Source organism: Coregonus lavaretus, assembly GCF_964263955.1.
Source record: "Coregonus lavaretus genome assembly, chromosome: 7".
NCBI lineage: Eukaryota > Metazoa > Chordata > Actinopteri > Salmoniformes > Salmonidae > Coregonus > Coregonus lavaretus.
This window is the reverse complement of record NC_139994.1, coordinates 24,384,774-24,411,120: the sequence shown is the minus strand read 5'-3', so window position 1 is coordinate 24,411,120 and position 26,347 is coordinate 24,384,774. Positions and strand designations below refer to the sequence as shown.

The 26,347-nt window shown below is 42.4% G+C and overlaps 1 protein-coding gene across 1 annotated transcript; it reads right to left on the bottom strand.

Annotated features, from left to right (window-relative positions):
• Positions 1 to 226: 226 nt before the first annotated feature.
• LOC311132668 (protein disulfide-isomerase A3-like) lies at positions 227 to 24,727 on the bottom strand. Its single transcript, XM_084165936.1, has 13 exons — positions 24,476 to 24,727; positions 22,570 to 22,648; positions 18,850 to 18,967; positions 18,664 to 18,771; positions 11,497 to 11,626; positions 9,456 to 9,569; positions 7,398 to 7,523; positions 5,929 to 6,111; positions 5,581 to 5,689; positions 5,313 to 5,441; positions 4,405 to 4,484; positions 4,212 to 4,269; positions 227 to 1,720 (listed from the first exon to the last, which is right to left on the bottom strand). Exons 1-13 carry the CDS (start codon positions 24,634 to 24,636, stop codon positions 1,631 to 1,633), a joined length of 1,485 nt encoding a protein of 494 aa, XP_084022062.1. The 5' UTR covers positions 24,637 to 24,727; the 3' UTR covers positions 227 to 1,630.
• Positions 24,728 to 26,347: the final 1,620 nt, after the last annotated feature.

The following is a 26,347-nucleotide window of genomic DNA, read 5'->3' as shown; positions in this document are numbered from 1 at the left end:
TAGGGAGACGGGATCAACGCCAGAGGATTAAATGGGAGGTGAGTATGTACAGGGCATCATTGTGAGACACACCCTGTACATTCATTACACTGTACAAAGCCATATACAGTAATCCAACATCGGCTAGACCCTTTCTGAAATTCAAGGATACCTGACAAGGCCCGATAAGACTCAAACAGTCTGACTATTAGCCAGAAGAAATTCAAAGACATCAAAGTCAGTAATTGTATTAAATGGTTTCAGCATCTTTTAATTGAGAAAACGCCAAAGACATATCAACATTTCTTAGCAGATAAAAAATAAACTGTAAGGATAATGGGTCCTCTGAGTGCCAAACTCTTGCAACAAATAAAATGTACGTCAATAAATTAATCATAAGGCTCTGTCAAAAAAGAGACAATTAAGATAGCAAATATCCATTATGTTTTCACACATTATGCACAAAGTATGTTGTTTACTGTATTGCCTATACTATTTAATAAATATGAGAAATAACACACACACACACACACAGCTGTCCTTCATAGCCAAATCCAAACATGGTACATGCCTTTCGGAAGTTAGTTGCACTAATAAATCCTGGCAAAATGGCATATAATGATAGAAACATAAATAAAAACCTGAATATTCAAAAACATAAAGTGCAAACATTTGTTTTCAAGAAGACCATGGTGGCTCCTTGTCATTTTTTACCACCAATCTGAATATTGCCTTTACAGTTTTCCAATATGGTTAATTCGATATTTGCATGAACACAAAAAAAGGAGAATGGGTGGGGATGTTTTGGGTTATGTATGCAGTCAGTAGGCCGCTAAATAGGGGGTGAGCGGTTGGTTGTTGGTGCTGTCTGGAATGACACCAAATCTGTAGCTCAAGTACACATAAAAAGACCAGTGGGTATTTATACCTGTCTGAACTTCTTTTAGAACTAGGAAATATGGAGCCATTTCAGAGTATTTTACACAAGCAAGGTTAGCTGACCAACTCCTTGCTCCTGCTTTGTGAAATGCCACTGCAAAAGAGTGCTCAATATTAGCTGCCAATCTAGGGGTGTTGATGGATTATTATTGGTGGAATGGATGGTATGGCTTATAATGGTGAGGAAGACCTATAGTTCTGAGATACAGGTGGTAAGTCAAGACCTATATAGAAACAAATAGATTATACAGCGCCTATTCATCTCATGGTATTTGAAGCATGATAAACCTGCACCAAACTGCTCCTTGGTGAGTTGATGCCATTGATGTCCATTTTGATTTTGGCCTTTTATGAATGTAAATTGGGAAGGTTTGGTTCAGTCTTATGCCAAGTCAATCAGCCTCATCTCCCTTCCAGGTCACTTGACATTAGAGGTTGGCAGTCCTCACTCTTTGTTTTCTCTTCCTCTGTAGAAATGTTATTTCTCCTCCTGAACAATTACAAGGGGCTCTGTTCCTGGAGAGTCAATCGTGTGACTTTCAAAACTGTTGTTTCATGGAAAGAAATCCTTGTGGGTAGATGTAGGTTCTTGGAGTGTCATTTAATCAGAAATAAAGAATCTTAGCAGAAGTTGTGAGTATCCACAACCGTAATTCCAGGGGTCTTAAGCTACATTTCCCATCATATACCCCTGCCATCGCCTTACTTCTGTTCACAGGTCTTCTCTCACTCCGCTGACAACAGGGACGTGCGAGGCTTCTCTCTTCAAGTACTTGATGATGTCCTTCACTTCACGGGCTCCCTGGAATTACAGAGGAAAACATTGTAAGCGCCCTAAAATCTGATACATCAGTATATGCAGTGTTTCTCCTAGGATTCTTTCAGCAGTGGTGGCAAAGGTAGCGGGAGAAGTAGTTTCGCTAGCCATTGCTTCCAGTCATTGCGCTAACGCTAGTTAGCAACTTCCTTCAAACTGCACGCAGAGACATACAAATTGTATCCATGAGTTAATGACTCTGGGTAAGTAGAAAAAGTCAATCTGACACTATTCCTTTAAAAGCACATCTTGGCAGAAATATATACACTACATGACCAAAAGTATGTGGATCTCATTCCAAAATCATGGGCATTAATATGGAGTTGGTCCCCCCTTTGCTGCTATAACAGCCTCCACTCTTCTGGGAAGGCGTTCTACTAGATGTTGGAACATTGCTGCAGGATCATTAGTGAGGTCAGGCACTGATGTTTGGCGATTAGGCCTGGCTCGCAGTCGGCGTTCCAATTAATCCCAAAGGTGTTCGATGGGGTTGAGGTCAGGGCTCTGTGCAGGCCAGTCAAATTCCTCCACATCGATCTCGACAAACCATTTCTGTATGGACCTCGCTTTGTGCACGGGGGCATTGTTATGCTGAAATAGGAAGGGCCTTCCCCAAACTGTTGCCACAAAGTTGGAAGCACAGAATCGTCTAGAATGCCATTGTATGCTGTAGCGTTAAGATTAGCTTCTACCCCCAAGCCATAAGACTGCTGAACAATTAATCAAATAGCCACCCAGACTATTTACATATTTATCTTAACTCTATTTCTTGAACTGCATTGTTGGTTAACCTCTTAAGGATCGGACCCTTTTTTTTCAATATTCGCCTAAAATGACATACCCAAATCTAACTGCCTGTAGCTCAGGACCTGAAGCAAGGATATGCATATTCTTGATACCATTTGAAAGGAAACACTTTGAAGTGTGTGGAAATGTGAAATTAATGTAAGAGAACATAACACATTAGATCTGGTAAAAGATAATACAAACCAAAAAAACATGTTTGTTTTTTTATCATCTTTGAAATGCAAGAGAAAGGCCACAATATAATATTGCAGTTTAGGCACAATTTAGATTTTGGCCACTAGAAGGCAGCAGTGTGTGTGCAAAGTTTCTGATTGATCGAGTGAAGCATTGCAATACTGGACTATTTTGTATCAAGTCTGCCCAAATGTGCCGAATTGGTCAATTGATACATTTTCAAATACACAACTATAGAGAACATACAAAAATGATATGGTTATACAAAATGTAAGTTTACACACTCCGAGGAATGTCATACATGATGGGTCATTAGCTTATACACTAACTTTCACACATCTAGATGGCTTGGCGGGGTGGGTGTGGAGCCAGAGACAGCAGGGGTTCAAACTGTAGAACACAGTTCCTACATTTGAATAAACTATGCTACATTTTATCCCTGGGACCCTTAGGATGACAAATCAGAGCAAGATTACTGAATGTAAGTACATTATTTACCTTCAGAGGTGAACGTATCAAACCAGTTGCCGTGATAAGTTTTTTGTTGTTGTGCACTCTCCTCAAACAATAGCATGGTATTTTTTCACTATAATAGCTTCTGTAAATTGGACAGTGCAGTTAGATTAACAAGAATTTAAGCTTTCTGCCCATATAAGACATGTCTATGTCCTGGAAAGGTTGCTGTTACTTACAACAGTCATGGGAATCCCATTAGCGCACGTTAGCTCAACCGTCCCGTAGAGGTTAAGGGCTTGTACGTAAGCATTTCACGGTAAGGTTGTATTCGGCGCATGTGACAAATACAATTTTATTTTATTTTATTTACCTTAACTGGAACTAAGAGGCCTGAACCATGAAAAACAGACCCAGAACATTATTCCTCCTCCACCAAACTTTACAGTTGGCATTATGCATTGGTCAGGTAGCTTTCTCCTGGCATCCGCCAAACCCAGACTCGTCCATCAGACTGCCAGATGGTGAAGCGTGATTCATCACTCAAGAGAACTTTCCACTGCTCCAGAGTCCAATGGCGGCGAGCTTTACGCCACTCCAGCCAGTGCTTGGCATTGCTCATGGTGATCTTAGGCATGTAAATGGCTGCTCGGCCATGGAAACCCATTTCATGAAGCTCCCGGCGAACAGTTATTGTGCTGACGTTGCTTCCAGAGGCAGTTTGGAACTCGGTAGTGAGTATTGCAACCGAGAACAGATGATTTTTACACACTATGTGCTTCAGCACTCGGCGGTCCCGTTCTGTGAGCTTGTGTTGCCTACCACTTTGCGGCTGAGCCGTTGTTGCTCCCAGACATTTCCACTTCACAATAACAGCACTTACAGTTGATCGGGTCAGCTCTAGCAGGGCAGAAATGTAACGAACTGACTTGTTTTGGAGTGGCAGGGTGCCGCTGCTAAATGAATATAGGGGAAACACTGGTCTAAGACTAGTTTGTGTCTGCTTGCGTAAAATGGTAATAACAGTGTAAGGAGACTTCACCTCATATCGCTTGGGCTGGTCCTTCTTGCCTGCCTGAGCAAAGTAGATGGTGGGAAACCTACAGAACAATAAAAGCGAGAGCGAGAGAAACACAATGAATGAATGACCAGAGACAGGGGGAAAATAAATGGAAAGATAAGTGAGTGCTGATAGAAGGGAAAGGATAACCAGGTGATGAAATGTGGCGTCTCACCCTTGCACATCAAAGCCTTGTGGAACATCATTGGCTGTGGCGTCCATCTTGGCAATGACAATTTTAGGGTCAGAGTAGAGCTGATGGGAGAAGAAAACAGGAGAAACAACCAATGAGTATGGTTACATGCACACAATAATGCGATTATTGTGGATAGTCAGATTAATATAATAGTTTGATTAAAACCTTTACATGCTTTGCACGAAGAATGATTTCCCTAATAATCCTGTTTACATGGACACATCTGAAATCAGGCTACCTGATGGCACTGCAGAAAATCGCCAATCAAAATAAACATTCTACCACAGTGACCATGTTATTTTTGGGAAGTATATTTGATTCTGAGTTCGGACATATAACATTTGCATGTGAAAACAAAATTATTTCTAAGACACATACATTCAGTTGTTCCGAACTCACTTCTCTTGCATTAAAGAGGGAGGCTTGCGCTACCAGTGCTGGCATATGCGCAGATCAAACACACCGCTGGAACGCGGATGAAGGAGTTTACATGTCCTAATAATTCCAAAGATTGATCAGAAAACCAGGTGTTTAATCACCGTATGCTTACTTAGATTTTGACCTTACGCTGGTTAAGATAAGCAGAGTTAGGTGTTTACATGACTATTGCATAATCTGCCTACTGCCATAATCAGTTTAGTATCAAATGATTCCTGTGCATGTAAACGTACTAAGTGAGAACAAAGGGCCTTACTTGGCTTTAGCTCTTTTCCTTAGTTTATTGACAAATTACAATTTTCAATGGCATACAATTGTTCTGAGGAAAGCTATAATCGTGAACGGTGGCAGTTAATAAATAAAAATATTCTGTTCCAGTATTTAACTGTTTTAAATGATGTTAAATGCGGCATTGGTGAGCCTGTGTATGAGTGTGTGGTCTTGCTCACCTGTTCTGCCAACTCCTTGTACTTGGGCTCCAGGCTCTTACAGTGACCACACCAGGGGGCATAGAACTCAATCAGCACATCCTTCTCAGGGTCATTCACAATCTCCTCAAATGACTCCGCCACCACTACCTGCGAGTGGGCGCACAAACAGAGAAAATACGTGTGAATTGTCGTGAGAATTAACAAATTCAGAAACACAAATATACTGTGATTGAGTATCGAATAATAACACAGAAATAGACACACCCATACACAAGGACAAACATACCTTGACGGGACCCTTGTTTTTCTCAGGGATGGGCTCCGACTTGATGTAACGTTTTAGTCGTCCAGCAAAGTAATCCTCCAGGAATCTTTCCAGGGACTTCCCATCTCGCCTGTTAAATTGGTTCAACAAATAATTATTATTCTATGGCATTGTCAATCCCACATCACCCTCTTTGATAAGGGTTAATGTTAGATGATGGTTAGAGTTTGGGTAAGGATGAGTAATTGTCTGTGGTTATGGGTCTGATATTGCTGTAACTCACGACCATGTTCTCATGGGGGGTAGTAGGGTTGTATATGGTAGAGCTCAGAAGTTAGACTTAGTTGAGGTTCTATGTCTGTAACTCACGTGAACTCTTCCCTCATGGTGTACTTGAAGCCCTGTCGTGTTCTGATGGTTACGAAGGGCAGATCTCCTCCGTCCGACGCACCTAGACCAAACTCCTGCTCCAGCTCATCCACAAAGTCCCTGCGATTGGCCACGGCAAAACTCAGCTCCTGGGACGCAAACTGAGAACCCACCTTCAACACCCTGAAGAGAGAGAATGAAAGACATTAAATAATAATAAGAGACTTAATATACCACCTTGTATACAATATTTGGGGCTGAGATATTATATGTATTGTATGTAGAATAAGATCTAAATCAAAAGAAATAATATAAACAAATATACATACGACATACATATAATATAAGCAAATATATACATACATATCTACATTACTACTTGGTCACATTTAATAAGTTGCCCAACAACCATGTACGGTATTATTTCAATATCATTCCATTAAAAAAACGAGTGTAGCATAATTGTAACTAATACAATAACAACATGTACCTAATAGGATTTCAGTATTAAATGAAAAACAGAACTGTAATAAAATATAAAGTTTATTTTAAATGTGGGTTATCTGAGTGTGGTTTAAAGCAGTGGTTCTCAACTGGTTGTGATGAGTGTGATAGAAGGAGTCAGGCGCAGGAGGGGAATCACCGAATGCAGAGTTTATTCCGTCGTACACAAATAGCGCTGGATAGCGACAAACGAAACAGGCACAGGGGAAAATCTACCCTGGCAATACAAGGTAATGGTAGCTCCAACAATAACAGGCACAGGGGAAATATCTACCCCGGCTATAACAATGTACGAGTAGCTCCACCGAGCTACACTACTCTCACAAATAAACAATCACCCACAAGGACAAGGGGGGCAGAGGGAACACTTATACATGGACTAATGAGGGGATAAGAACCAGGTGTGTGTAATTGACAAGACAAGACAAATGGAATGATGATATATGGAGCAGCAGTGGCTAGTAAACCGTTGACGACGAACGCCGAAGCCTGCCCGAACAAGGAGGGGAGGCAGCCTCGGCGGAAGTCGTGACACTGGTTTTGCCTCAGGAACCAAATTGAACCAGGTTGTCGTGACCCAATATTCACATTGCAATTATTTTTTACAAAATGCAATCTGGAAAACCATATATGTTTTGCTATATTGACAGTACATTTAGTAATTATATGACAACATTCCCACCTTTTCATTGTCAATAATTCCATTCATCATATTCTTGATGAAGAATATCGGTAAACTCACTGGTTTGAGACCACAAAATCAACCAAATCCGCTAAGTAGCGCTGCTAATAGCTCTATAATTAAAATACTGTGATTGAAGACAAATATTTTTCAGAGATTAAACTAACTCAAAATGTAGATCAGATTGGAGTATTGTTTTTTTACTCAGACACCCGTGACCCATTCAAAACCTACCGTGACCCACCAGTTGAGAATCGCTGGTTTAAAGTCTTGTGGTACCAACCTGTTCCTCCAATAGTTGGAGCCTTTGGGGTTCCGCAGGTAGTCCAAATCATAGTACGCAGTCAACAAGTCCTGCCCCTTCAGCTTATCTCTGTTCTCATTGGTCAGATGAGGGCACATGCCGAAACTGGAAGAAGGGAGACCAATAATGTTAGACAGTCAAATATACAGTGGGGAAAAAAAGTATTTAGTCAGCCACCAATTGTGCAAGTTCTGCCACTTAAAAATACGAGAGAGGCCTGTCATTTTCATCATAGGTACACGTCAACTATGACAGACAAATTGAGAAAAAAAAATCCAGAAAATCACATTGTAGGATTTTTTATGAATTTATTTGCAAATTATGGTGGAAAATAAGTATTTGGTCACCTACAAACAAGCAAGATTTCTGGCTCTCACAGACCTGTAACTTCTTCTTTAAGAGGCTCCTCTGTCCTCCACTCGTTACCTGTATTAATGGCACCTGTTTGAACTTGTTATCAGTATAAAAGACACCTGTCCACATCCTCAAACAGTCACACTCCAAACTCCACTATGGTCAAGACCAAAGAGCTGTCAAAGGACACCAGAAACAAAATTGTAGACCTGCACCAGGCTGGGAAGACTGAATCTGCAATAGGTAAGCAGCTTGGTTTGAAGAAATCAACAGTGGGAGCAATTATTAGGAAATGGAAGACATACAAGACCACTGATAATCTCCCTCGATCTGGGGCTCCACGCAAAATCTCACCCCGTGGGGTCAAAATGATCACAAGAACGGTGAGCAAAAATCCCAGAACCACACAGGGGGACCTAGTGAATGACCTGCAGAGAGCTGGGACCAAAGTAACAAAGCCTACCATCAGTAACACACTACTCCGCCAGGGACTCAAATCCTGCATTGCCAGATGTGTCCCCCTGCTTAAGCCAGTACATGTCCAGGCCCGTCTGAAGTTTGCTAGAGTGCATTTGGATGATCCAGAAGAGGACTGGGAGAATGTCATATGATCAGATGAAACCAAAATAGAACTTTTTGGTAAAAACTCAACTCAACGTGTTTGGAGGACAAAGAATGCTGAGTTGCATCCAAAGAACACCATACCTACTGTGAAGCATGGGGGTGGAAACTTCATGCTTTGGGGCTGTTTTTCTGCAAAGGGACCAGGACGACTGATCCGTGTAAAGGAAAGAATGAATGGGGCCATGTATCGTGAGATTTTGAGTGAAAACCTCCTTCCATCAGCAAGGGCATTGAAGATGAAACGTGGCTGGGTCTTTCAGCATGACAATGATCCCAAACACACCGCCCGGGCAACGAAGGAGTGGCTTCGTAAGAAGCATTTCAAGGTCCTGGAGTGGCCTAGCCAGTCTCCAGATCTCAACCCCATAGAAAATCTTTGGAGGGAGTTGAAAGTCCGTGTTGCCCAGCGACAGCCCCAAAACATCACTGCTCTAGAGGATATCTGCATGGAGGAATGGGCCAAAATACCAGCAACAGTGTGTGAAAACCTTGTGAAGACTTACAGAAAACGTTTGACCTGTGTCATTGCCAACAAGGGGTATATAACAAAGTATTGAGAAACTTTTGTTATTGACCAAATACTTATTTTCCACCATAATTTGCAAATAAATTCATAAAAAATCCTAGAATGTGATTTTCTGGAATTTTTTTTCTCATTTTGTCTGTCATAGTTGACATGTACCTATGATGAAAATTACAGGCCTCTCTCATCTTTTTAAGTGGGAGAACTTGCACAATTGGTGGCTGACTAAATACTTTTTTTCCCCACTGTAGGTTAAGAGCGTTCGGCCAGTAACCGAAAGGTTGCCGGTTCGAATCCTCGAGCCGACTAGGTGAAATCTGTCAATGTGCCTTTGAGCAAGGGTTAACCCTAATTGCTCCTGTAAGTTACTCTGGAGAAGAGCGTCTGCTAAATGACTAAAATGTTTAAAATGTAATGGAAAGAGGGATAGGGATATGATAGGGAGAAAGGGAGAGTGAAAGAAAGAGTAAGGCATAAAAAATAGACACAGACATTGGAGTAGATGAAGAGTAGACAGATGGGAGTAGTAGTCTTACATGTTGTCTCTGATGAAGCGGCGCAGTGTGTGGGTGGTGATTTTCTCAGTGAAGTGCAGCACACTCTCCTCAAACTTACTGCTCAGCCTTGGGGGTCTGAACAGCAGAACACGCCTGGAGAGACACAGAGGAGAAAGATAAGACTGTAGTCGGTTGGTCACACATTCTACAGTCACACTATAGCAGTGTTTCTCAATCCATTCCTGGGTGTACACAATTTTGCTGTAGCCCAGCACTAAGACACCTGATTGAACTCTACAGGGTTATCTTGAACTCACTCTCTATCACGCTCACTTCTTCCCATTCTCTGCCTATCCCTCCCTCCCATCTCCCTATCTCCCCCTCCCCATCTCTCTATCCCTCCCTCCCATCTCCCTATCCCTCCCTCCCCATCTCTCTATCCCTCCCTCCCCATCTCCCTATCCCTCCCTCCCCATCTCTCTATCCCTCCCTCCCATCTCCCTATCCCTCCCTCCCATCTCCCTATCTCTCCCTCCCCATCTCTCTATCCCTCCCTATCCCTCCCTCCCCATCTCCCTATCCCTCCCTCCCATCTCCCTATCCCTCCCTCCCCATCTCTCTATCCCTCCCTCCCATCTCCCTATCCCTCCCTCCCATCTCCCTATCTCTCCCTCCCCATCTCTCTATCCCTCCCTATCCCTCCCTCCCCATCTCCCTATCTCTCCCTCCCCATCTCTCTATCCCTCCCTCCCATCTCCCTATCTCTCCCTCCCCATCCCTCCCTATCTCCCTATCCCTCCCTCCCCATCTCCCTATCTCTCCCTCCCCATCTCTCTATCCCTCCCTCCCATCTCCCTATCTCTCCCTCCCCATCTCTCTATCCCTCCCTATCCCTCCCTCCCCATCTCCCTATCTCTCCCTCCCCATCTCTCTATCCCTCCCTCCCATCTCCCTATCTCTCCCTCCCCATCCCTCCCTATCTCCCTATCCCTCCCTCCCCATCTCCCTATCTCTCCCTCCCCATCTCTCTATCCCTCCCTCCCATCTCCCTATCCCTCCCTCCCCATCTCTCTATCCCTCCCTCCCCATCTCCCTATCCCTCCCTCCCCATCTCTCTATCCCTCCCTCCCATCTCCCTATCCCTCCCTCCAATCTCTCTATCTCTCCCTCCCCATCTCTCTATCCCTCCCTCCCATCTCCCTATCCCTCCCTCCCCATCTCTCTATCCCTCCCTCCCATCTCCCTATCCCTCCCTCCCATCTCCCTATCTCTCCCTCCCCATCTCTCTATCCCTCCCTATCCCTCCCTCCCCATCTCCCTATCTCTCCCTCCCCATCTCTCTATCCCTCCCTCCCATCTCCCTATCTCTCCCTCCCCATCCCTCCCTATCTCCCTATCCCTCCCTCCCCATCTCCCTATCTCTCCCTCCCCATCTCTCTATCCCTCCCTCCCATCTCCCTATCTCTCCCTCCCCATCCCTCCCTATCTCTCCCTCCCCATCTCTCTATCCCTCCCTATCCCTCCCTCCCATCTCTATATCCCTCCCTCCCATCTCCCTATCCCTCCCTCCCCATCTCCCTATCCCTCCCTCCCCATCTCTCTATCCCTCCCTCCCCATCTCCCTATCCCTTCCTCCCCATCTCCCTATCCCTCCCTCTCCATCTCCCAAACCCTCCCTATCTCTTTCCCTCCCTCCCCATCTCTCTATCCATCCCTCCCATCTCTCTATCCATCCCTCCCATCTCTCTATCCCTCCCTCCCCATCTCCTAAACCCTCCCTCCCTCCCCATCTCTCTTTCCCTCCCTCCCATCTCTCTATCCCTCCCTCCCATCTCTCTATCCCTTCCTCCCTCCCATCTCTCTATCCCTTCCTCCCTCCCATCTCTCTATCCCTTCCTCCCTCCCATCTCTCTATCCCTCCCTCCCATCTCTCTATCCCTTCCTCCCTCCCATCTCTCTATCCCTCCCTCCCATCTCTCTATCCCTCCCTCCCATCTCTCTATCCCTCCCTCCCCATCTCTCTATCCCTCCCTCCCCATCTCTCTATCCCTCCCCCTTCCTCCCTTTCTCTTGCTCTCACTCAGTGTCCACCCCGTGTTTGAGGCCCAGGGCCATGTCGATTGTGTGGGCGAAGCGGAAGTGCTCCCTCATGACGCTGGCCGCCTTCAGAAACTCTGCCAGCTGATCACTGTCAGGCCCAGAGAAAAAACCTGAGAGGGGAGAGAGAAGTATGGAAAGAAAGTACATTAGCCCTCTCAAACACATCTAGGGTGTTGGCTTCCACCATATTGTATTCACCTCTCACACGCTTTTCAGAGCAGTGGACATGAATTCAATTATTTATGACCAATGTGAAAAGTACAGATTCAGGGAGCCAAAGATTCAGTTAAAGGGGCAGTGCAGTTAAAAACGTGATTTTCCTTTGTTTTATATACACATTTCCACACTATGAGGTAGATTATTATTATCCACACTATTATACACATTGGGGCCAATTCTGACCCGAGTTAAGGCACGTAAATGGAACGTAATTCCCTTTTTATGCACTTCTCTCTATGTGTATTCTAACCTTGAATTTAAGCATGAGAATAGCATGCTATTCACCCGCTATTCGTTTGGGGTGGAGATCTAAGTAGTGAAGGTGTGGCGGAGGTGTGTACAGATACGCCGTATTCTGACCTTGACTTCATTGCCGCTTAATTCCACCACCTTTACACGTGAGGAAACCATGAATAAGGTCGAGTGAACCTACCGGTTCCAAGTGGGAAAAGCATCTACTTGATTTTTTCAGATAGAAATAACACCATTCTCCATGCACTGTAATTTATAAATTGATAAGAGCTATTGATAAGAGCTAGGTAAATGAGTAATCCATTTGGAGAAGGGGATAGAAAATACACACAATTGTTTTAGATGATTTTTCCTAATGATCCCTGGAGACGAATGTGAAACCAGTCATATGGAAGCAAACTGAAAATCATATCAACATGACATGTATTGCAGTCCCTTTTCCACAGTGAAGTAGGCTATAAATAGCTGTGTCGGTATTCAGAATTGTAATTATGTGCACTCATAATTTGCGTGGATGAAATTTGGAGACCCACGCTATAGGCTTCTGTAGGGCTGAACCTTTAGAATGTTGTAATTATATGCTCAGGCTTTTCTTTATTTTATTTGACAATTTGTATCATGTTAAATATTAGCCAATATCGGGAGCCACCGTCAGTAATAACCACATACATTTATAACTGTCACTTTAGTGTTCGTTTTCTTCAATTTGTAGCTTTCATTTAGCATCATTTCATATCATTAGGTTTACCTTTCTTTCCTCTGTCACGTCTGTGTAGTTGTTTATGATGGTCACTAGCATTTGTGGATCATATTAGGCTAACATTGTGCAATAATTTGGGACATGTAGCCTATTTAAATGATTATGGAACTCAGACCACACGTAGCAGGTTAAACCTGGAGCCTGGAGCCTGGCGCACGGTTCATGACAACTGGACCGTTGTCATACAGTTCCATGATTAGTGAGGATTAGGGTAGATTTATAGGACTATTGTTCAACCCTTATTGTACACTTTTTTCCACCTTCCAATATTTCATGGTTTGAACTTGAATATAACAACTTTCAGGATTAATCAAACCACTGTATTTTTTATTCATCAATATATTTTGTGTGTAAAGGCTCTCCAAACCTAAAATGTGCCTAAATAATCGACAACAGCGGTTCCCAAACTAGGGGTCTGGCCCAATGTGGGGTCTACTGATATGAAAATGGGGTCGCAGGAGAATTTTCTAAATCCTGAAGAGAGAGAAAAAAAAAATATATATATATATATATATTATATCGTCTTTGTATCTCAATCATTGTAATGTGGTTAACCTTAAAAATCTAAATGACAATTATTCAAATCTAAAGATAAAATTCAATGAGAGCGCCCTTAGATCATTGGAAAAGGTCGCACTTGACCGTTGCACTTATAATAATATAATAATAATATGCCATTTAGCAGACGCTTTTATCCAAAGCGTGCATACATTTTTTTTTTTTTTTTTTTTTTTTTGTGTATGGGTGGTCCCGGGGATCGAACCCACTACCTTGGCGTTACAAGCGCCGTGCTCTACCAGCTGAGCTACAGAGGACCACATGAATCATTCTCACGGTGAATGGCTAGGCCTGCTACGCTACAAACCCACACACTTTTGCAGAGATTTTGATATTACCGGCCGCAATTGATATGGTGAAAACAATGTATGGGGAGGCAGTGGCACAGAAACTTATTTTATTTTAGCCAAAGACTGTTATGCTAGCTGTCTTTGTCAGATAACATTGTTAAACAAATAATTTATGCTCTGACTGAACGACTCAAAAATTCCCCAGCTTATGCTCTCCAAATGGCCGTTAGCTGTGAGGGCCGAGATGCCCACGCACTAACTTTTGTCCGCTATACATGTCGGGGGATGCTATTCACGAGGACATATTGTTCTGTCTCACGATTCCCAAGCATAAAACATCATTGGGGATGTTCAGTGTGCTGCGTGGCTATATTGACAAAAAATTGATTCCATATGGGATCAAATGGTGGGCTTTTGCACAGATGGGGCTCCATCTATGGCGGGACGGCGGGCAGGCCTCTGCACTCTAGTTATGAATGTGTCTCCCTCTGCCATATGGACGAATTGTATGATATACTGAAAGCAACTGGCAGCAAAAGAGCGGAGCACAGAACTTGAAGATATACTGCAGCATGTAACTTTGATTGTAAACTACATCAAACCACATCCACTGTGCACACGCCTGTTCGCAAAACTATGTGGAGATATGGGATCAAAGCATGACAATGTTCTATTTCACACAGAGGCTTGGTGGTTATCGAGGGGGAGTATTGGAAAGATTTTTCACATTGAGAGAGGAACTGTTGTCATTCACAATGGATGTAAAAAAAAAACAGACTTGCTTGGCTTTCTGAAGAAAAGAAAATAACAGAAAACAGCATCAGTAAGAGTCCCACACGAGTGATGACTGCTCACCTCCAACACTCACTTGGAAGAGCACTTTGGGACCTACTTCCCAATCTGTTTGACTGTGATCCTGGCTCAGTTGACATGCCAGTAAGTGAAATCGAACAGCTAATCAAGCTGTCATGTGACCGAATGCATTCACGGGTCACCACCGAGGAGTTTTGGTTCCTGATTCAAAGGAATACCCTGCCGTCTCCCTCTGAGCATTAATGCCGCGTTAAAAACAACTGGGAACTTGGAACTGGGAACTCTGAAATCAACAACTTCCGACTTCAGTGCGTTCAAGACAACTGGAAACTCGGAAAGAAACTAGCTCCGACTGGCAGAAATTGTTTTGAACGGTCATCCAACTCGGAATTCCAACTCTGGTCTCTTTCTAGAGCTCCAATTTCCAACCTAAAGATCAATGACGTCATGATTTGACCTTGTATTTTTCAGAGTTCCCAGTTGTCTTGAAAGCACCATAAAACTCATGGTAGGCTACCCTTTGCCAGCTCATATCTGTGTGATGCTGGATTCAGTGCTCTCGTCTGCATCAAAACCAAATATCGATCCAGGTTGGATGTGACAGCAGAGATGAGGTGCGCACTGTCGACTACGCCCCCTGACTTTGAGAAGCTCTGACGTGACATGCATCAAGTACACCCATCTCATTAGTGGTGGTGCGATAAGAGACATTATGTCAGAGCCCCACATTAAATGTATGTGATGGTGAGTTGAGAAGACAATCAGAAATACTGTTGGAATGTTTTTCAATTGACTGTCGTAGCCCCAAATAAAAAAGTAAACATTATTTTACATTTACATTTTAGTCATTTAGCAGACGCTCTTATCCAGAGCGACTTATAGTAAGTGAGTGCATATATTTTCATACTGTTAATTACATAAATTTTTTCTGATCGAAAATTTTCTGATATCAAAATGGGGTCGTGGGCCAAAACAGTTTGGGAACCCCTGATCTACAAGATCAGAGTATTTTTAAATCTACCAGTTGGAGCTGAAATGGAGACGAATATGTATATTAGGGCTAGCCGACATATTGAATTAATTTGATTCATTTGAATTTATGTTTTTGCGTAATATTCCAAATGCCTGTATCGCAAGAATCAAGTTTTTTTGTATTTAGGGTTTTTATGAGCGTTTATGTCCGCTTGTTCTCATGTCTTTTTGGTCTCGTCTCCTTCGCTCCTTCTGTGCACCTTCCCATTTACACCAGAGATCTGAATATAATGGCGAGATGCTCATGTCTCCGCCCTAACAATGGGAGTCGTTGTTCCAAAGGTGGGAAGGCAGGCGACAAGCTTAGGTCCAAAATAAGCCCATAGAAACGCATTGGCCTTATTTTGGACAGATGTTGGCGAGAGTGAAACCTCTCGCTTCGCGTCTTCCTCTTTGTTTACACACACACACACACACACACACACACACACACACACACACACACACACACCATCAAAGTTGACAGATCACTTCTTCCTTTCTGAAAAGCGGTTTCAACTCGCTATTTGTATTTGAGGTTTGGTCCAACAGAATCCGTCATATGGACACCGAAACACATTTGAGACATTATTTTACTGTAATAGAGGAGAAATTAACCTGTCTAACAATTCCCTTTTTATGTCTCAAGTACTCAAATTGCGTGCAGAGCAGACACTACTAAAACAGGAGTATCAATGAACATTGATTCTGGAAAATTTATGCTAAAATATTGCGGTACCATGTACCGTTAGCAGTATTTTAGCCAAAGACTGTTATGCTAGCTGTCTTATCTGTGTTTTATAAATGTGCAATAAGCATAAAACATTATTATATAAGGAATTGGCAACTCATTCTCATTCTGAGAAATAAGGTAGGCCACTTGATTTGAAAGAAGTGGACAGGCTAGCATTCTGTTCAAACAGTTGGAGAAGGACAGAAGGGTGTGTTTATAACAATTCAACTGTTCTGCCTTGCTAGCTAGCAAATAGATCCAAGTTGGCTAAACTTGAAATATAAAGATTAGCTGGCTACTAACTAGCATGTGAGCTTGTGCTTGAGAGATTGTTTATAATGCCTGCTACAAGAAGTTAGTCATTATTAGTGAATGTGCATTATGCATGGTTTTGGTAAAAATGTTAACAAAAAGGGCATTATCATAGACAGACTTGAAAGCCAGATCAGTGATTATTGCAAAAAAGCAGGTTAAACCATTTTTGATAAAATAATTCAATTATTAGTGGGGCTTTTATTTAGGCTAATTTCAGACGCCCTGAATTCATTGGATTATTGCTGACTGTTTGAAATGCAGTGTATTTGACCTTTAATTGTACAGCAAAGCTTATTTAGAGAAAATATGTATATTTTTAAATGGAGATATACACTACATGACCAAAAGTATGTGGAAACCCGCTTGTCAAACATCTAATTCCAAAATCATGGGCATTAATATGGAGTGGGTCCCCCCATTGCTGCTATAACAGCCTCCACTCTTATGGGAAGGATTTCCACTAGATCTTGGAACATTGCTGCAGGGATTTGCTTCCATTCAGCCACAAGAGCATTAGTGAGGTCGGGCACTGATGTTGGGCGATTAGCCCTGGCTCGCAGTCTGGGTTCCAATTCATCCCAATTGTGTTCGATGGGGTTGAGGTCAGGGCTCTGTGCAGGCCAGTCAAGTTCTTCCACACCGATCTCGACAAACCATTTATGTATGAACCTCGCTTTGTTCCCCAAACTGTTGCCACACAGTTGGAAGCACAGAATCGTCTAGAATGTCATTGCATGATGTAGCGAAAATATTTCCCTTCACTTGGACTAAGGGGCCTAGCCTGAACCATGACAAACATCCCTAGACCATTATTCCTCCTACACCAGACTTTACAGTTGGCACTATGCATTGGGGCAGGTAGTGTTCTCCTGGCAACCGCCAAACCCAGATTCGTCTGTCGGACTGCCAGATGGTGAAGTGTGGATCATCACTCCAGAGAACGCGTTTCTACTGCTCCAGAGTCCAATGCCGGCTAGCTTTACACCACTCCAGCCGACGCTTGGCATTGCGCATGGTGATCTTAGGCTTGTGTGCGGCTGCTCGGCCATGGAAACCCATTTCATGAAGCTCCCGACGAATAGTTCTTATGCTGACATTGCTTCCAGAGGCAGATGGGAACTCGGTAGTGAGTGTTGCAACCGAGGACAGACGATTTTTACACGCTACGCACTTCAGCACTCGGCGGTCCCGTTCTGTGATCTTGTGTGGCCTACCACTTCGCGGCTGAGCCATTGTTCCTCCTAGACGTTACCACTTCACAATAACAGCACATACAGTTGACCAGGGCAGCTCTAGCAGAGCAGAAATTTGACAAACTGACTTGTTGGAAAGGTGGCATCCTATGACGGTGCCACATTGAAAGTCACTGAGCTCTTCAGTAAGGCCATTCTACTGCCAATGTTTGTCTATGGAGATTGCATGGCTGTGTGCTCGATTTTATACACCTGTCAGCAACGGGTGTGGCTGAAATAGCCGAATCCACTAATTTGAAGGGGTGTCCACATACTTTTGTTTATATAGTGTATATCGTGACTCGCTCATAAGTTTGAAAAAAATCTAGATATGGTTTTTAGGCCATAACGCCCATCCCTAATGCATATACAATGAGTATACAAAACATTCCATGACAGACTGACCAGGTGAATCCAGGTGAAAGCTTTGCTCCCTTATTGATGTCACTTGTTACATCCACTTCAATCAGTGTTAATGAAGGGGAGGAGACAGGTTAAATAAGTATTTTTAAGCCTTGATACAATTGAGACATGGATTGTGTATGTGTGCCATTCAGAGGGTGAATGGGAAAGACAAAATATTTAAGCGCCTTTGAACAGGGTATGGTAGTAGGTGCCAGGTGCACAGGTTTGAGTGTGTCAAGAACTGCAACGCTGCTCGGTTTTTCACGTTTAACAGTTTCCTATGTGTATCAAGAATGGTCCACCACCCAAAGGACTTCCAGCCAACTTGACACAACTGTTGGAAGCATTGGAGTGAACATGGGCCAGCATCCTTGTGGAATGCTTGACAAATTGCATTTAGCTAAGAAGCTATTTTTGTTTCTTTTTTACTATTTTAATTAAAAGCAATCACAGTAAGGAACTTAATTGTTACGCAGAAATGATTTGATATTGGGATAAAAACTGCTGCATTGGACCTTTATCAACAAACATAACTATACTCTTCTAGAGTACTACTTACCCACTACACTGGCGTCAAAATGGTTGACAAAGGCCTCGAGATCTGCCTCCCTGCGCAGGGTAACGGAGTTGGGTCCAGCCTGCTTCTTCATGAAGTTTACAATGCCATCTGTATGTATGCAGACAAATTCATTAGTAGGCCTACATGATTAGTGTACTCTAATTAACAACATTCAACGACACACACCTGCTGAGCGTGGCCCGTCATAGGACGAGGAGTCTTCTCCGTTTCTGAAGATCTTGAGCGTGGGGTACCCTGTGACCCCAAAACGCCCACATGTGTCTGGGCTCGCTGTGCAGTCCACCTGATGGGTGAGAGAGAGAGAGATGGATGGAGGGGGAAAGATAGAGAGGATAGGGAAGGAGGGAGGTAGAGAGAGAAAGAGGGAGTGCGAGAGGAGAGAGAAAGAAAGGGGTAGATACAAAAAAAATTATAGAAAGCAAAATGAGTGAGAAAAGGGGGGGGGAAGAGAATGACAGAGAGATGCCAGAGGCAATATAAAGTAGGACTGGGCGATATATAGAATTAATTCGATTAATTTGAATTGATGTTTTTGCGCGATATTCCAAATGCCTGTATTGCAAGTGTGTTATTTGTGTTATTTTTCGTTATGAGCATTTATGTCCGCTTGTTCTCGTGCTGTATTGTTGGTCTCGTCTCCTTCACTCCTCTGTACTGTGTGCACCTTCCCATTTACACCAGAGATCAGTATATAATGACGAGATGCACGTCTCCGCCCTAACAATGGGAGTCTTGTCCCAAAGGGGGGGAAGGCAAGTGACAAGCTTAGGTCCAAAATAAGCCCATAGAAACGCATTGGCCTTATTTTGGACAGATTTGATTGAGAGTGAAACCTCTCGCTTCTTCCTCTATGGTTTACACACACACCAAGCCCCTCCCCCTGCCTCTCGCGCCAACAAAGTTAAGAGATCACATCTTCCTCTCTGTCAAGCGGATTCAACTCGCTATTTGCATTTGAGTTTGGGTCCAACAGAATCGGTCATATGGACACTGAATCACATTGAGACATTATTTTACTGTAATAGAGGAGAAGTTAACTTTCTAAAGATTAGCTGGCTAATCACTAGCACGTGGGCTTGAGACATTGAGACAAACTTTTACAGATGCACAATTGAGAGAATCCTGTCAGGCTGTATCACCGCCTGGTACGGCAACTGCACCGCCCACAACCGCAGGGTTCTCCAGAGGGTGGTGCGGTCTGCCGAACACATTACCGGGGGCAAACTACCCGCTCTCCAAGACACCTACAGCACCCAATGTCAACCACCCAAGCCACTGCCTGTTCACCCTGCTATCATCCAGAAGGTGAGGTCAGTACAGGTGCATCAAAGCTGGGACCGAGAGAATGAAAAACAGCTTCTATCTCAAGGCCATCAGACTGTTAAATAGCCATCACTAGCATATTAGAGGCTGCTGCTGCCTATTGAAATCACTGGCCACTTTAAGAAAGGGAACACTAGTCACTTTAATAATGTTTACATATCTTGCACTACTCATCTCATATGTATATACTGTATTATATTCTATAATATTATACTGTATCTTAGTCAATGCCACTCTGTCATTGCTTGTCCATAAATGTATATATTCTTAAATTCCATTCCTTACTTGATTTGTGTGTATTGGGTACTGTATATGTTGTGAAATTGTTAGATATTACTTGTTAGATATTACTGCACTGTCGGAGCTAGAAGCACAAGCATTTCGCTCCACCCGCAATAACATCTGCTAAACACGTGTATGTGACAAATACAAATTTGATTTGATCTGATTTGTTGATGAGACCTGTGTTTATATAGTCTAATGCCTGCTGCAAGAAGTTAGTCATTATTAGTGAATGTGCATTATGCATGGTTCTAGTTCAATCTGTAACAAAAAAGGGCATTTTCATAGACAGACTTGAAAGCCAGATCAGTGATTATATATTTTCTTTAAAGAAAAAAAAGCAGGTTAAACTATTTTGATAGACTAATTAAATGATTAGTGGGTTGTGGAAGGCTTATATTTAGCCTAGGTATAACTTCATTTCAATTATTGCGAAGTTAAACAAACCAGACAACTCTATGCACAAGGTACACTTTTATCAATTTCCACAGAAAACTTTACAAAAACACTTATACTTGAAGAACAGGTCAGATGCAAATTTGGTAACAGAATGACGGTTTGTGCTGTCATTCTGTTAACAAACTTTACACTATGCCAGTGCAGTGAGAGTGGGCCATGCAGGGCATGCAACTCCCAATTAACATTGTGTTACCCTGCATGACGGCAAGAGTTCAACACCTGGTCATTTTGTTATAAACTACCGGTCAAAGGTTTTAGAACACCTACTCATTCAAGGGTTATTCTTTATTTGTACTATTTTCTACATTGTAAAATAATAGTGAAGACATCAAAACTATGAAATAACACATATGGAATCATGTAGTAACCAAAAAAGTATTTTTGAGATTCTTAAAATAGCCACCCTTTGCCTTGATGACAGCTTTGCACACTCTTGGCATTCTCTCAACCAGCTTCATGAGGTAGTCACCTGTAATGCAATTCAATTAACAGGTGTGCCTTCTTAAAAGTTAATTTGTGGAATTTCTGTTTTTCTTAATCCGTTTGAGCCAATCAGTTGTGTTGTGACAAGGTAGGGGGGGTATACAGAAGATAGCCCTATTTGGTAAAAGACCAAGTCCATATTATGGCAAGAACAGCTCAAATAAGCAAAGAGAAACGACAGTCCATCATTACTTTAAGACATGAAGGTCAGTCAATACGGAATAGTTCAAGAACTTTGAAAGTTTCTGCAAGTGCAGTTGCAAAAACCATTAAGCGCTATGATAAAACTGGCTCTCATGAGGACCGCCACAGGAAAGGAAGACCCAGAGTTACCTCTGCTGCAGAGGATAAGTTCATTAGAGTTACCAGCCTCAGAAATTGCAGCCCAAATAAATGCTTCACAGAGTTCAAGTAACAGACACATCTTAACATCAACTGTTCAGAGGAGACTGTGTGAATCAGGCCTTCATGGTTGAATTGCTGCAAAGAAACCACTACTAAAGGACACCAATAAGAAGAAGAGACTTGCTTGGGCCAAGAAACACGAGCAATGGACATTAGACCGGTGGAAATTTGTCCTTTGGTCTGGAGTCCAAATTTGAGATTTTTGGTTCCAACCGCCGTGTCTTTGTGAGAGTGGGTGAACGGATGATCTCCGCATGTGTATTTCCCACCCTAAAGCATGGAGGAGGAGGTGTTATGGTGTGGGGGTGCTTTGCTGGTGACACTGTCTGTGATTTATTCAGAATTCAAGGCACATTTAACCAGCATGGCTACCACAGCATTCTGCAGCAATACGCCATCCCATCTGGTTTGCGCTTAGTGGGACTATCAGTTGTTTTTCAACAGGACAATGACCCAACACACCTCCAGGCTGTGTAAGGGCTATTTTACCAAGAAGGAGAGTGATGGAGTGCTGCATCAGATGACCTGGCCTCCACAATCCTCCGACCTTAACCAAATTGATATGATATAGTTTGGGATGAGTTGGACTGCAGAGTGAAGGAAAAGCAGCCAAACAAGTGCTCAGCATATGTGGGACCTCCTTCAAGACTGTTGGAAAAGCATTCCAGGTGAAGCTGGTTGAAAGAATGCCAAGAGTGTGCAAAGCTGTCAACAAGGCAAAGGGTGGCTATTTGAAGAATCTCAAATATAAAATATATTTTGATTTGTTTAACCCTTTTTTGGTTACTACATGATTCCATATGTGTTATTTCATAGTTTTGATGTCTTCACTATTATTCTACAATGTAGAAAATAGTAAAAATTAAGAAAAACCCTTTAATGAGTAGGTGTTCTAAAACCTTTGACCGGTAGTCTTCATTGTTATGCATTCACCTTAGCAAGTGGAATTGTCCCCTTTAGTCGAGTGGCTGCGGTCTCAAAATCTGGGGCTAGTTTCTTACAATGTCCACACCTGAAGAGCAAATAAACATACAGTACATTAGTGTAGATATAACGCAAGGCACATAATCAGAATCAAGGAACAGGCAATCCAATTGATAACATAGTTATAAGTGGGTAGAAATGTGTTATACCTGTAAAATTGGGGTTTTAAAGAAATCATATTGACCAAGGTAAGCCAATTTTGAATAATAATATCAATAGCTCACCCTCAAATACAGTGGTGTGTATTCATGGATGCCAAGGGAAGCCAGGCTTCCCCAAAAAATTGAACAAGAAAAATGTTTAAAAACATAAAATAATGTATCTTTCGTCTCTCTGTGTTTCATAATTTCCCTTCAATTTGCAAGAGGCTGAATGTATCTCACAGGAGAAAGCACCCGAGGGATTGAAACAGCAACTCTCTGTCTCTGTACGTGTAGGCCATCTATCTGATTCTGTCTGGTCCAAACGAGTATGACATTGTTGCCACCCATAGCATTGAAGCCAAGGGAAGCCCGCGAGCATCTGGCCTCCCTTGACAAAAAAAGTATACAAAATTAGCCAATCAGCGTTGAGCTAAACTGAGCAAGCTCAACTGTGAATGGTCCTGGTGCACCCAAAAAATATGTCAAAGGAAGCCAGTTTGGATTTGGCGTCACTCCTATCAAATCCCATTGAGAGCATACGTCATTGACATAAAAACGTGAATTGTTGCATCTCGTTGTGTTGTCCTCCGGTGGCTAGCTAGCTAAAATTGGCCCTTTTCTAAATTAGCCATGGATGGACATAGGGATTTGGACTTGTGGTTTTACTTAATTCTCTGTACTGGCCAATGATTATAAGGGCGATTCTGATCCAACCATTAATTAATACATTGTGCCCCTGGCCTGAGAGGATGAAAGTGCAATATGTAGCTAGATGTAGAAGGCTAATATTAACTAGCTAATGAAAGTTAGGCTAGCGAGCAAGCATTTTAGCCAGGTAACCTAGGACAACAAAAATGTAAGCCTGTACTATATGACAGAGTGATAGACCGTTTCGCCCACATGAAAAAGAGGAGGAGGATGGCATTGGCTTTTCTCTACAAGTAGGGTGAGTCAACATGTTTTTCTACTTGCATGAAGGCACACACACACAGAAATCAGGACCCTGGGCAGCCACATCATATTTAGTTTTCGTTGATTGGACTAAATTGTTTTGGTATCTTTTAGTTGTCACTGTTTTAGACTAAGCAGAGGTGATTTGATGATGTTGAAATGTTGAAGTTGAAATGGTGCTGGAATAGTGGAGGCAGCTCCTGTTTTCTTTGCAACTTGCGGTAACTGTGGTTCTAAATCAATAGTTGTAGTTGTTTAGTGGTCCGAAAATGTCAGAAACATTAACTTGCTTGACCATGCTGTAGGTCATGTAACAGTATGATACTGTACATGCAATATGGTTTGTGGACTTCACAGGACAGAAGTTGCTCTCCGGTTTTGTGATAAAACAAAGGTGTCTTCTTATTGTCTCGGCATATGGCATATGAATTAACGCAATTATCACAACACATAGGTTGTAATTTGGCTTTTTTGGGGGGGGGACCTTGGCTTCCCCAGTGATTTTACCCACGCACCGCCACTGCTCAAATACTGTTTGCAAATATGGCCATCTCCTAGCTAACTACTTGCCTTGAGCTTGGCAGCTGATTGCTGATACTGAAAATATAGCTAGATAACGTTAGCTACTAGCTGACTAACGGAACATGTCTTGGGACAGTTGCCTAGCCGATAAAATGACATTTGCATAAAATGACATTGCATGTCTACAAATGAAAATGGATATAGACATAAAATAATGTTTCATTTGTATTTTCTCTCACCATGGAGCGTAGAATTTCACTAGCATGGTCTCGTGCTCCGCTGCCAGGTAATCAAAATCTGCGTCCCCTAGCTCGACCACATCACCCCGTGCGACTACCGCTCCAGAAAATATGAGAACCGATAACAAGAAAGGCGGGATGAGCGTCAAAAAGGAAGCCATATTTCTAAATACTTCAAGTGAACAGAATCTTCAAATGAAATAAAGAAACATAAAAGAGCCCCTATGCTGTGGAGAAGACCCTCACTGTCACCTGCCGGCTCCTCTTCCGAAAAACGCAATAGAGTAGACAAGTGGGAGGTGGGACATAAACAGAATATGCCGGAAATTGGTCTTGTCATTGGTCGAGGAGGACATACGTTGATGCGATGTAAGTAGTACATTGGTCCACTTTGACGTCAATCATAGTACAACCCTACTCTACCATACAGGACTAAGCTATAGCTACATGGAATTGTTTTAAGAAGGTCATACCAAGGATCATTTAGCTATATGATTTTGAATTTTAAGACCCCTTGAAGTATCAAAAAAACATTGGCCTTACTGCCATTAGCCCATACAAGCGCATTGAATTACCAATTCACTACGTGGAACAACAAATAGTCCCCCCCTCCCAAAAAAAGACATTTGTTCTGAAGTGTCTGCCCTATATCTGAAATATATACAGTAAGAAAGATCAGGAAACATGTATTTACAGTTTTTTTTTTTTTTATCGCTTTGGTACTATTTTCACAAGTATGTGGTAAAATTTCACAACTCTTAGTACAAAACTCAAAACAGATCATCAAAAAGGCATTTATTTTCTCAACTTTAAGCACATTTTCAATTGACTAAGTACAACACACAAAATCACAGTTACTTTTTCACCAAACCTAATCAGTTTCATCTAGAAATAAAGAAATTGCCTTTCACAATGCAATGCTTACAATACTTTTGATATGATTCTCTTCTCATTTGTTTAAAATACATTTGACCATCACTTAATCCAACTGCGCTTAATGGTTAATCACTTAACCGTTTGGTAAACCTATAGATTTTAAACTAGTTTGTCTACTATATGGATTTTGAGAACTACATAAATAAAATGTATGTTTGTAAAGTATAAACATCTAAATTACACGTGATAACCATACATAATGACTACTCGTTATTGCTAATTGATTTCACAGTGGTAACCACAATTGGTCACCATATAAAAAGTGTGTGTGAACACTTGCAATTTCTTTCAACATGAAGCAGGATAGACAGCAAGGGAGAGGAATACATTTTAACAGACAGTCAAGTACATCAAAGACAAGAGCAAGAAGGAATCTTCTGCAGATAGGACACTTAACCTGTTCCATTGTCTGAATGAACTGGGTGACAACTCTCTAGTGGAGGAGATCCAGGATTCCCTGAGATCGGGAACTCTTTCAGACAAAGAGTTGGAGCCACACCAATGCTCAGCCCTAGCCTATGTGCTGCTGATGTCAGAGGAGAGGATGGAGGAGTTTGACCTGAAGAGTTACAATACCTTAGCAGCCGGTCAACAGCGGCTGATACCTGTCCTGAAGAACGTCAGGAGTGCCAGGCGAGTACTGTTGCACGTGATGAAGACATGGTATTGCCTTGATCATGCTTCAACAATTCAAATTCATAGTTATTAATGTACTCTTTTCACCCATATGTTTAGTCTGGACAAATGTAATCTTAAATGAGTAGTGCTGTGATACTCTGGCCTCAGCTCTCCAGTCACCCGGCTCAGACCTGTGAGAGCTGGACCTCAGTTACAATGACATGGGAGACCCAGAAGTTCTGTGTATTGATGCTGAACTGATGAGTCCACACTGCAAACTGGAGAAACTGCCGTGAGTAATTAATAATTCAGTCATAA